This window comes from Balaenoptera acutorostrata, chromosome 4 (assembly GCF_949987535.1).
Source record: "Balaenoptera acutorostrata chromosome 4, mBalAcu1.1, whole genome shotgun sequence".
NCBI lineage: Eukaryota > Metazoa > Chordata > Mammalia > Artiodactyla > Balaenopteridae > Balaenoptera > Balaenoptera acutorostrata.
The window spans coordinates 138,688,796-138,701,910 of record NC_080067.1 but is presented as its reverse complement, the minus strand read 5'-3'; the positions used below and the strand labels follow the sequence as shown (position 1 = coordinate 138,701,910).

Genomic DNA, 13,115 nt, shown 5'->3' with positions numbered 1-13,115 from the left:
ATTTACATGTGATCCTGTTGTCTTTTTTTTTTTTTTTTTGGCTGCATTGGGTCTTCGTTGCTGTGCACGGGCTTTCTCTAGTTGTGGTGAGCGGGGACTACTCTTTGTTGCAGTACTTGGGCTCTAGGTGTGCGGGCTTCAGTAGTTGTGGTGCACGGGCTCAGTAGTTGTGGCGCACGGGCTTCAGTAGTTGTAGTGCACGGGCTCAGTAGTTGTGGCACACAGGCTTAGTTACTCCGAGGCATGTGGGATCTTCCTGGACCAGGGCTCGAACCTGTGTCCCCTGCATTGGCAGGTGGATTCTTTTTTTTTTTTTTCTTTTCTTTTTTTTTTTTAATTTATTTATTTATTTATTTATGGCTGTGTTGGGTCCTCGTCTCTGTGCGAGGGCCTTCTCCAGCTGCGGCAAGCGGGGGCCACTCCTCATCGTGATGCGCGGGCCCCTCACCACCGCGGCCCCTCCCGCTGCGGAGCACAGGCTCCAGACGCGCAGGCTCAGCAATTGTGGCTCACGGGCCCAGCTGCTCCGCGGCATGTGGGATCCTCCCAGACCAGGGCTCGAACCCGTGTCCCCCGCATTGGCAGGCAGACTCTCAACCACCGCACCACCAGGGAAGCCCGGCAGGTGGATTCTTAACCACTGCGCCACCAGGGAAGTCCCTTGTCTTTCTTAAATCATCTTATGAGACAGTCCATATAATTCTGGACAATTTTCATTGTGAGAAAGTGCTTTGTTATAGCGAGGCAAAGTCTGATTTCCATATTTTTCATCCAGTGTTATTCTAGTCTCATCACTATTCTTTCTTTCTTTTTTTTTTAATCCACTTCTTATTCTTTGCTTAGTTTTATTTATTTATTTATTTTTGGCTGAGCAGCTTGTGGGAGATTAGTTCTCAGACCAGGGGGATTGAACCCACGCCCTCAGCAGTGAAAGTGCAAAGTCCTAACCACTGGACTGCCAGGGAATTCCCCTCATCACTATTTTTTAATAATAATTTAAAAAACTACGTATTTTGGGACTTCCTTGGTAGTGCAGTGGTTGAGAATCCGCCTGCCAATGCAGGGGACACGGGTTTGAGCCCTGGTCTGGGAAGATCCCACATGCCGCGGAGCAACTGGGCTCATGTGCCACAACTACTGAGCCTGCGCTCTAGAGCCAGCGAGCCACAACTACTGAGCCCGCATGCCGCAACAACTGCAGCCCACGTGCCCAGAGCCCATGCTCTGCATCAAAGAGAAGCCACCGCAATGGGAAGTCCACGCACCACGACAAAGAGTAGCCCCCGCTCTCAGCAACTAGGGAAAGCCCACACGAAGACCCAACGCAGCCAAAAAATAAATAAACAAATAAATTTATTTTAAAAAAAACAACTACATATTTTGTTTACAGAAAAGTTTATACCACAGACAGCAGTTCCCTGTTCCATTCTTTCCCGTTCCTGAGCATTTCTTTCTAAGCTTTTAGCTCTTTCTTCTGGTAGACACTTAATAAGCAGTATTAAGTGCTACTTCATTACTATTTTATTATTTTTGCAAATTTTATTATAAAAATTTTCAAACATTCAAAAGTAAGGAGAACATTATAATAAGCCACATGTATCCCTCACCCAGTTTCAATCATGATCAACTCATAAACCATCTTGTTTCACCTAGACTCCCATACCCTATCCCTCCCCTTTCTCCCACCACTGGCACCAAGATGTATCATTTCACCAATAAATGCTGCAATACAGCTACTTCTTTATTCAGCACTTTGGAACTTGTCTATTGAGTCTATCTTAGACCCTTAGGGCTGCTATAACAAAATAGCACACACTGGGTGGCTTACAAACAACAGAAATGTATCTCTCAAAATTCTGGAAGCTGGGAAGTCCAAGATCAAGGCATCAGCAGATTCAGTGTCTGATGAGGACCCACTTCCTGGTTCATAGACAGCTCACTATGGCAAGAGGGACAGGGGAGCTCTCTGGGTCTCTTCTATAAGGGCTCTAATCTTATTCATGAGGGCTCCACCCTCATGACCTAATCACCTCCCCCAAATCCCCACCTCCTAATACCATCACATTGGGGGTTAGGATTTCAACATATGAATTTTGTGGAGGGGACACAAACATTTGGTCTATAGCAGGGTCCTAATATACAAGGTCATTCAGCACCTGGAAGCCATCTGTTGTCCCTCATTTACTTCCTCTCACCCTCCTGTAAGTTATATGATGATTTTTGGTTAAACCAATATTTCAGAGTTTACTTATTATGATTAAATGAAATATCAGTCATTGGTGAGCCAAGTAGAATACCATGGCTACGTTTCCTTTCTTGTACACCTTTTTGCTCTTCTTGGAGTTTATAAGTACTTCTTTTTCATAATAGTCCCCCAGTATCTGTCCTTCTCTTCTTTCTTGTCATAATAGAAATCCCCTACCCAGTTTGTTACATGGCAACCAGAGAAACAGAACCAAAAAGAACCAATAGGAGATATATACATACATATATGTGTGTATATATATATATATATATGGAGAGAGAGAGAGATTTTTGAGAGAGAGAAAGGGGTCACGTACAAAAAAGAAAAAAAGAGAGGATCAGGATGCAATGCCAGAAGCTAGAAGACAATGAAGCAATACCTTCAAAAATATGAAGGAAAATTATTTTCAAAACAGCAATCTATACGTAGTCAAACTATACAAAGTGATTCTCAATTTTCTTTTTTTATATTGACTTCTCTCTCAAAATCTCTCTCTCTCTCTGTCTCTGTCTCTGTCTCTCTCTCCCTCTCTCTCTTCCTTTGGGAGCTTGCTTTGTCTGCAGCATTCTAAAATGCCATAATGACATATCTTGAGGGTTTTTCCCTCTTCTTGCTGGGCACACAGGAATTGGGAAACTCATATCTCTCAATTCTGGAGCATTTTCTTTTTATTTCCATGATAATTTTCTCTCTGTTTTCTCACTTCTTCTTTTCTACAATTTATATATGATGTGGATGGTTACACCTCATGTACTTATCTTCTAAATTTTAAAATCTTATCTCTTCTATTTTACTTGCTGTGTCTTGTGTGTGTGTGTGTGTGTGTGTGTGTGTGTGTGTGTGATTTCCTCAGTTTTATCTCCCCACCCATTGGTTAAATTTTTATTTCAGCTATAAAATATTTTAACAGTATATTGTTCTTGTTCTGGGGATGAGATATGGTCCTTGTACTTCTCTGAGGAAATGAATTATGGGTTTAAAATTTTTGCTATTCTATTCTCTGAATTGTCTCTGTTTCCTTCAAAAACTTCAAAACAAACTTCTGTTTGGTTTTGGTCTTTGCTTTCATCTTTGACAACAGCTAGTTGTGATCCTGTGATAGTTCTGGCCAGGGAGCTGTGAAGGGAAGTCAGCTAAGAGCTCCTGGGAAAGCTTTTCCTTTCTTGACAAGAAGACAATATGGCTGGCTTGCCCACCTCTTCCCTTCTTCCTGCTCTGAGTTTAAATGTGACGCCTGAAGCTGGTTCAGAAGACACAAGGTGGTAGTTCTCAAAATGTTGTCTGAGATATGTTGTCTGAGGAACTTTCAGGGGTCAAACTGTGTTAATATTAATACCAAGACATTATTTCCTTTGTCCTTGTTCTCTCATGAGTGTACAGTGGAGTTTTCCAGAGGCTGGCTGACATGTGATGTCATTTTCATTCTGACAGCCAATGAATGCATGATTGTGTATTCTTGGGTTTTTGAATTTTTTCTATCTTAATTTCTTTTTTTTAAAGCATTTAAAAAATTTGTATTTTATTTATTTATTTATTTTTGGCTGTGTTGGGTCTTCGTTGCGCGCGGGCTTTCTCTAGTTGTGGCGAGCGGGGGCTACTCTTCATTGCGGTGCTCAGGCTTCTCATTGCGATGGCTTCTCTTGTTGCGGAGCACAGGCTCTAGGTGAGCGGGCTTCAGTAGTTGTGGCTTGTGGGCTTAGTTGCTCCACGGCATGTGGGATCTTCCCGGACCAGGGATTGAACCTGTGTCCCCTGCACTGGCAGACGGATTCTTAACCACTGTGCCACCAGGAAGTCCCTCAATCTTAATTTCTAATAAAGCAAATATCAGTAGGTATAACTCATATGAACAAAAGCACTTTAGTGCCCTCAATCATTTTTAAGAGTCTAAAGGGTTCCAGAGACCCTCAGTCATTTTTAAGAGTCTAAAGGGGTCCAAAGACCAAGAAGATTGAAAACCACAAAAGTAAAAAAGAAAAAAAACTCGCTGACATTGCTAACTGGCTGAACTAATGCCAACTTCCGCCTACTTCCAGTTTTGTTGTTGTTATATTAGAGAAACAAGACTATATTTATTTAAGTTACTGTTGACTGGGTTCTCTTACCTGCAACCGAGTATATCTTAACCAATAAGAGCCAGGGAACCTGTCATTTTGTTTGTTCATTGAGAGCACCAAATGTTGGTATCTACAGGGTTTTTCCTCTGGGGCATTTTTGTGTCTCCAGAAAACCTCATCAAGTTCTTGCCTAGAGCTTGAGCAGGAGGATGGAGGCTGGGAGTCTCACCATCCGGTATGTGAGCTTCCACTGAGAGACTCTGTTTTCAGTGTGGTGCCGCCACCACCCCATTTATCCCCTAGCATCTCTGACCTAGGGCTTCTCTACTGCAGTTTTGCCTCACGCTTCTACTCTCCTCTGGGCAGAGTTGGTGGCCACCCAACCCCTTCGTGTAGAATGGGGCCGGGACATGAGGGTCTCTCTGCTCCTTATCTTCTCTTTCCATAGTGTTTCTTTCCCTCTTTCTGTCCTATCACGTCTCACTCCTACTTCTCTTCTTCCTGTGCCTGACCTCCTGAAACGTTTCCAGGTTCTGTAGAATACAGTGCTGGTTTCTCCTTGGCTTTCCCCTCTGCAGGCATCCCCTCAGCTCTCACAGCTTCTTCATCCACCTACCATTTTAAAATATTTTGTTATACACCTTGTCTGCTGTTGCCTATTCTCTCATCTCTCATTGTCTTTAACCTTTGGACCATGTCTAGTATAAAACTACTAGACTTGATTTTCTGACTTAAGAAGCAAAACCTCCCTAGGTACTTATACAACTGTCAAAAATCTAAAAACATCAAAGTTTTTTTAAAAATTAAAAAAAAATTTTTGGCCACACCTTGCGTCTGGTGGGATCTTAGTTCCCTGACCGGGGATCGAACCTGCACCCTCAGCAGTGAAAGTTTAGAGTTCTAAACTTGGTCACTAAAATTGGTCACTGGACCAATTGTGGGACTTCCCTGGTGGCTCAGCGGTTAAGAATCCACCTGCCAATGCAGGGGACACGGGTTCGAGCCCTGGTCCGGGAAGATCCCACATGCCTCGGAGCAACTAAGCCTGTGCGCCACAACTACTGAGCCTGCACTCTAGAGCCCGCGAGCCACAACTACTGAAGCCCACGTGCCACAACTACTGAAGCCCGCGCACCTAGAGCCGGAGCTCCGCAACAAGAGAAGCCACCGCAATGAGAAGCCCACGCACCTCAACGAAGAGTAGCCCCCGCTCGCCACAACTAGAGAAAGCCTGCGCACAGCAACGAAGACCCAATGCAGCCAAAAATAGAAAAATAAATAAATTTATTTTTTTTAAAAAGAGACCAATTGGTTATCAACTTAATCAATCCCCCCCTTTCATTTTAATTGGGTCTTTGAGAAAAAGAAAGATAAATGCATATGCTCAATCTACCTGGTTCAACCAGAAGCTCTTCTAACATTATAGCCCTTCTCACATCTGAAGTCAGCTTCCCCCTGGGTGTGTCTTCTCCATCTCCAAATGCCCACTTCCTCAGTGGCTCTCACGGGACATGGTTATTACAGTCTCACTAAGGGTGTCACCTGCAGCTTACTCTTCAGATGAACTTCTCAGAATGCCTATTTCATAAATATCCTGCCCAGATCTGCACACAGTTCTCCAGAGTGACAGTGGAAGTTTTCAGATATCCTTTTTAATTTTTAAAAAAAATTCTTAAAAATTTATTTTATTGAAGTATAGTTGATTTACAATGTTGTGTTAATTTCTGCTGTACAGCAAAGTGATTCAGTTATACATATATATACATTATTTTTCATATTCTTTCTATTCTGGTTTATCACAGGGTATGGAATATAGTTCCCGGTGCTATACAGTAGGACCTTGTTGTTTACCCATTCTGTATATAATATATAGTTTGAATCTGCTAATCCCAAACTCCCAATCCATCCCTCCCCCTTGGTAACCACAAGTCTTTTCTCTCTCTGAGTCTGTTTTTGTTTCATAGATAAGTTCATCTGTGTCATATTTTAGATTCCACATATAAGTGATATCATATTGTTATAGGGTGTGTATGTGACCCAGTAATTCTACCCCTTGTTATGACATAGCAGTAATGCATGCATATGCCCGCCAAAAGCCATGAACCGGAAGTTCAGTGCAGTATTATTCATAACAGCCCTCAACTGGAAACTCCACAAATGTCCATCAACACTGAATGTGTAATGTGTGCTGTGTTCACCCAGTGGAATACTACCCAGCAATGAGGTGAATGATCTACAACCACATACAGTACGGATGACTCTCATGAGAGAATTTACTGCATGATTCCATTTATATCAGGTGCAAAACAAATCTATCAGCAGAAGTTAGGACAGAGGTTGCCCTGGGGGAGAGGTAGTAATGAGAATGGAATGTGACGGGGCTTCTGTTCTGCTTCTGTTCTGTTTCTTGATGAAAGTTCTGTGCTCAGTTTGTGAAAATTCTTCAAGCCCTACATTTAGATATGTGCATGTGTCTTGCAAGTAGGTTATACTTTAGTAAATAGTGAGTGATTTTTTAAAAAAAAACTTAGGCAGAAAGGAGTAGTTTTATCATCCCAGAAAAATTGGGCTACCTGCTTAAGGACAATAATATTGCACATCAGACAGAGGCTTTTGCTGAGACAGGGATCTGGGCTGCACGTATTCTGAGCCAATCTCAAACTTCGGAAGAATTCACTGAACCCTTTTTATGGTCATCAAAACAAGGGACCCTTGAGCCCATGCCCTTGGTGTAACTGGATTACATCCGTCTTCTGGGTCTCGATCACTCCCCTCCCCAATTCTCACCCCACCCCAATTTGACTCACAGCCTCCATTCCTGCTTTATAGAACTTCCTTTTCTGCTTGGTTGCTTTTCCTTTTATCTCCAGGTATCTTATTGTCTTGCCATCTGGCATTTTCATTCCATCAACTCTTTTACATTCTTATGTGATTCTTTCTCAACCTCCTCTTTTTATTTTATCACCTGCTTTGGGTGGTTGGGATTTTGCATTAACGTTCCTCATCTTTTTAAGCCCTGGTTAAATTCTGGATTCTTTCCTGGTCTTCCTGCCTGGCAAGGCCACGTCTCATCAGGCTGGAGTCTGTCTTTCTCTCTGGGGCTTGTCTGTTTTCCTTCCTATCACTCCTAATGACACAGACATGACCTGATGGGAGGATAGAGCACGTTTTCCTTCTCTTGCTTGGGTTAGTTTTATTCAGCAAATTCCACGCCATGTTTGCTTTGGTTGGGGAGGTGGTGATGGTGATGTCGAGTCATCTTGCTGAGCCTGCTGGCACAGACTGAGATATGTAGTAAACTGAACATCTAGGCCTTTTTTTCACAAGATCAGCGATTTCTGTGCACTTGGTATTCTGAACCCGTGAGCCAGATTTTCCATTTATCCTGATTACATTTCAAACGTTAGATTTTATCCATTATTCCAGCCTGTCAAGATATTTTCCAATCTTAATTCAGTCGCCCAAGATCGCATTTATCCCTCCAAGCTCCCGATAAGCCCCCATCTCATCATTCAGTGATGACAATGCCCGTCAGAGGAGGACAGGCGCTGTGGATGGTGCCTCGGTGCCGACCACGGCTGCTCGCTCCAGATAAAGAGAGAACAGATGATGGACAGCGGCCCAATCAAGGATTTGGTATTTAAAGGATAGACTCTCGGATCCTTTTTTTTCTTACACTTATGGCTTCCAGTTCAATACCTCAGTTCCTTGGACCTGCTCCTCAAAGGCTGTGGACCAGAGATGGGGGTTGTAAAAGAAAGTTTCAATGGTAGGTTCCTGAGTGGCTTTCTGGCCACTTTTTTGGATTCCCTGTTCTACTCTTGGAGTCCACAGTGAAGATGACCAGAACGGTAGGCTTTTCAGCTGCATTAGAGAGTGTACACAAACCACCTAACTGCCCAAATGGGGAAACTGAGGTGCAGTAAAATTAAGTTCCTGGCCTGGTCTTGACCTTGTTTCTGGATGATGGCTCCAGGGCTGGAAACCTAGTCCCTTTGCTCCAAACTGGACCATCTCAGCCAGGTGACCATGGCCTGTGCCTGCCCCCACTTCCTGGAGGGCCAACGTGCCTCCAGAGTTTTCCGGAAAACATTAGTTTCTTTCTTTCTTTCTTTTTTTTTTTTTTGGTACTTAAAATTATTTTTATTGTTTTACTATTTATTCATTTATTTTTACTGTTTAAATTAAAAAATTTATTGAAGTATAGTTGGTTTACCTTTGGTAACCAGAAGTCTGTTTTCTATGTCTGTGAGTCTATTTTTGTTTTGTAAATAAGTTCATTTGTATCATTTTTAGATTCCACATACAAGTAATATCATACGCTATCGTAATTTTTATTATTTATTTTTAATGAGTTATAGTTGATGTATGACAATATTATGGAAGTTTTAGGTGTACAACATAGTAATTCACTAGTTTTAAAGGTTATGTTCCATTTATAGTTATCATAAAATATTGGCTGTATGCCCTGTATTGTACTGTATATCTTTGTTGCTTATCTATTTTATACATAGTAGTTTGTATCTCTCAATCCCCTCCCTCTACCTTGCCCCTCCCCCTTCCCTCTCCCCACTGGTAACCACTAGTTTGTTCTCCATATCTATGAGTCTGTTTCCTTTTTGTTATATTCACTAGTTTGGAAAACATTGGTTTCTTATTAAAATATACAAGGATAGATGGTGGCATAGAATGCAAAAACCACTTGGATTTTAAAAATGAAACAGGAGGATCAAAGAAATGTGCATTTACTAATTACTTGGGCCATGGATGCCAGATCCCTCCAACAGTACAAAAATAGATTATTTAACCTCATGGAATAATTTTAAAGAAGAGAAATAAGACTTCAGATAGACTTAATGAATGTAACAGCACTGCTTGTGGAGATACATCTGTGGGGAGGGGGTTGCATCATTTTTTCCTTTCTGCTGTTATTATTATTATTATTATTCTAAGCTATTTGTAAAGTGTGACCAGTGCATAGAACGTAAAAGAAAACGTTTTCTTCCCGCTAAGAAGCCTTTGTCAGGTTACTGGGTATGTCACGGAGTCCTCTCTATGACATACAGTTTCATTCATTTAGCTTTATGAGGACATCGGTCAGTTCTTGCAAAATTCCAAGGAAGCAGAAGGACTACCTGATTGAGACCCATTTCCCCTGGCTGTGGACTGACTCTGTTATCCACAGTTAAAGGTAACTCTGGATGGCATCCTTTTGCAGGCAAATTTCTAACCCAAGAACGTCTTTCAGCTCTGAGCATTGTCGAACTGAATGTTGCTATGAGACTGCAGCTATTTATTCCCCCAAGATGTTTTCTGAAAGAACTGTGATGGGGCTCTGGTACCAGAGTGTATTTTTCATAGCTACACAGTCATTTTTATTCTCTCTTCTTTAAAAAGAAAAAAAGACCCCCACCATTTGTATAACATTTCCCGTGAATACATTAGAATGTTAGAGGGGTGATGCATGCCAGAAGTCTTGGCAGGTAGGAGCCCTTTCCACTGTTTAACTTCTGTTTTAATCTGATGATGTTGTAGAAGGTAGATTTGCCTTGAAAAGCCAAAGATCATCAAGATTTCACTGAATGCTCCAGTTGTGTGCGTAAAGGGTTAAAAATATCCCCCCCCCACTTTAACCTCTTGGATACCTCTTGGAATAATAGATACAGATACATGGGTTTTAGAGTAAATACTTTATCAATATCTTCTTCAATCGGTACCTTGGTGGGTGCATGTTTATTTCACAATAGAGATGTGTATAGAGAATATCTATTGATTTTGCCTGCCCATTATCCTTTCCTTCTTTTTCAGCTAAATCACCTCAGTTTTCCTTGGGGACCCACTCTCTCCAGGGGTAATGGTCAAAATATATAAAAACTGGAGTGACATGGGTACTACCATGCTCGACCAATCAGGGTGGATGTTGACTGTAACAGCCGTTGAACCCAGCCTTCCTCATTAGATACACTTTCAATGAGTCTTGAAACTGAGATGCCCTGCCCTTCCTTCTCCAAGGGCCAGGCATGAACCAAGCGAGGCCAAACAGATTCTATGTCCTGAGAATTTGCATACTGATCAGCAACACAGACAGGGCTGAAAACACTTGGCATGGGTGTGTCCTAAAGGTGTGGCCCTGGAAGCGCCAGCTTCCTGTCCTTTCTAAGACCTCATTGCTCAGCTTTTTCTTTGATTCTATAAGCTACCACCATATCCACCCAATACATTTTGTTTTTTGCTTATATTTCCCAGAATTCATTTCTGTTGCTTGCAACCAAGGAACTCTAAGACAGTAATTCAGAAAATAAGATAGTAAAACAAATTTTCCGTAATGGGAAGGAATCCTGTTTTCCTGGGTAATTTTATTATAAAATTGTAGAAATAATTCTGTGGAAGGAAAAAAAAGCCTTCAAAAGAATAAGTAGGAAATATGATGAAAATGAAATTAAGAAAAGCAGAGTTGTGGGGCAAAGCACTCAGTTTACTGGTTGATGTGACAAAGGACTTGAACTAAATAGAGCAGAAGTGCTAAGCTTTCTGTGAGTTGCTATCCCTACCTGGGTTTTTTTTTTTTTTTTAATTTATTTTATTTATTTATTTATTTATTTATTTATTTATGGCTGTGTTGGGTCTTCGTTTCTGTGCGAGGGCTTTCTCTAGTTGCGGCAAGTGGGGGCCACTCTTCATCGCGGTGCGTGGGCCTCTCACTATCGTGGCCTCTCTTGTTGCGGAGCACAGGCTCCAGACGCGCAGGCTCAGCAAATGTGGCTCACGGGCCTAGTCGCTCCACGGCATGTGGGATCCCCCCAGACCAGGGCCCAAACCCGTGTCCCCCGCATTGGCAGGCAGATTCTCAACCACTGTACCACCAGGGAAGCCCCTACCTGGGTTTTTAAAATAAATTTATTTAAAGTAGCTTCCTACTTTTAGAATTCCCCTTTGACCTTTAGTCACTAGATTAAATCCTCCAGAACATGTTTCTTGAACTCCAATGCACATATAAATTGCTTGGAAGATTTTTCTTTTCCTTCTTTCTTTCTTTCTTTTTCTTTCTTTCTTTCTTTCTTTCTTTCTTTCTTCCTTCCTTCCTTCCACGCCAGGTCTTAGTTGCGGCACACAGGGTCTTTAGTTGCGGCATGCAGTATCTTTTTTAGTTGCAGCTTGTGGACTCTTAGTTGTGGTATCCATGCGGGATCTAGTTCCCTGACCAGGGATCAAACCCGGGCCCCCCTGCATTGGGAGCATGGAGTCTTAGCCACTGGACCACCAGGGAAGTCCAGATCTTTTTCTTTTTAATGTAATACTTTATTTGTTGAGGGGTGGATACATCCTTCATTTCTTTCTTTTTTTTTTTTTGATAAATTTATTTTTTTATTTTATTTTATTTTTTTAACAAATTATCTTTTTTTTTTTTAAGATTTTTTATTGATTGATTGATTGATTGATTGCTATGTTGGGTCTTCGTTTCTGCGCTACGGCCCTCCCTAGTTGCGGCAAGCGGGGGCCACTCTTCATCGCGGTGCGCGGGCCTCTCACTATCGTGGCCTCTCCTGTTGCGGAGCACAGGCTCCAGACGCGCAGGCTCAGTAGTTGTGGCTCACGGGCCCAGTTGCTCCGCGGCATGCGGGATCCTCCCAGACCAGGTCTCGAACCCGCATCCCCTGCACTAGCAGGCAGACCCCCAACCACTGCGCCACCAGGGAAGCCCTATTTTTTTTATTTATTTATTTTTGGCTGCGTTGGGTCTTTGTTGCTGTGTGCGGGCTTTCTCTAGTTGTGGCGAGCGGGGGCTGCTCTTCCTTGTGCGGGCTCCTCATTGAGGTGGCTTCTCTTGTTGCAGAGCACGGGCTCTAGGCACGCAGGCTCAGTAGTTGTGGCTCGCAGGCTCTAGAGCGCAGGCTCAGTAGTGGCGCACGGGCTTAGTTGCTCCGCAGCATGTGGGATCTTCCTGGACCAGGGCTCGAACCAGTGTCTCCTGCATTGGCAGGCGGATTCTTAACCACTGTGCCACCAGGGAAGCCCCTGGGTTTTTTTTGGTTTTTTTAAAATTGAATTATAGTTGATTTACAACATTGTGTTAGTTTCAGGTGTACAGCAAAGTAATTCAGTTATACATACATATATATCTATTTTTTTCAGATTCTTTTCCCTTATAGGTTATTACAAAATACTGAGTATAGTTTCCTGTGCTATACAGTAGGTCCTTGTTGGTTATCTGTTTTACATATAGTATCGTGTATATGTTAATCCCAAATTCCTAATGTACCCCTCCCCCTTCCCCTTTGGTAACTATAAGTTTGTTTTCTATGTGTGTGGTGGAGGATCTTATTAAAATGCAGTCTGATTTTACATTTCCATCAAGCTCCCGGTGATGCCCGTGCTGCTGGCCAGGGGACCACAATTTGAACAGCGAGGCTCCAGGTCAGAATATTTTGCTCCAGCCCAGGTTTCTCACATTCCCCATTTAGGGCTTCCAGACTACCTCCCTTTGTCTCTGTAGAGCACACTTGTCATACCACTCCAAGCCGGCAGGCGGCACCAGCGCTCTCCTAGAGTCCCTGCTGAACTGATTCCTCGCTAAGAACCATTTGGTATATTTCAGAAGGATTCATGTAAAGGGAGCTTAAGAATCTCCAAAGTACGCATATTTCATCGCATTTGGTTATAGTTTGAACCTCCAAGCAAAATGACCACTGAGGGGGGAATTCTTGCTAAGTATTGTGATAACCCTTTTTTTTTTTCTTCTGATTTAAAAATCTGTCCATCTGTCCATGCCTCACTGTGGAGATTTGGCTCTTTACATTTGTAATTGGAAAGTA

General features: G+C 42.4%; 1 protein-coding gene across 3 annotated transcripts in view; it reads left to right on the top strand.

Annotated features, from left to right (window-relative positions):
- Positions 1 to 13,115, top strand: part of LOC130708084 (uncharacterized) — a 96,785-nt gene that overhangs the window by 74,315 nt on the left and 9,355 nt on the right. The window contains exon 3 of one of the 3 annotated variants that reach the window (XM_057545026.1): positions 12,659 to 12,717. The exons of the other annotated variants lie outside the window; for them this stretch is intronic. Coding sequence (XP_057401009.1) covers positions 12,659 to 12,668 — 10 coding nt within the window. The 3' untranslated portion in view covers positions 12,669 to 12,717. The remainder of the gene's footprint in view (positions 1 to 12,658; positions 12,718 to 13,115) is intronic. 3 annotated transcript variants of the gene reach the window in all.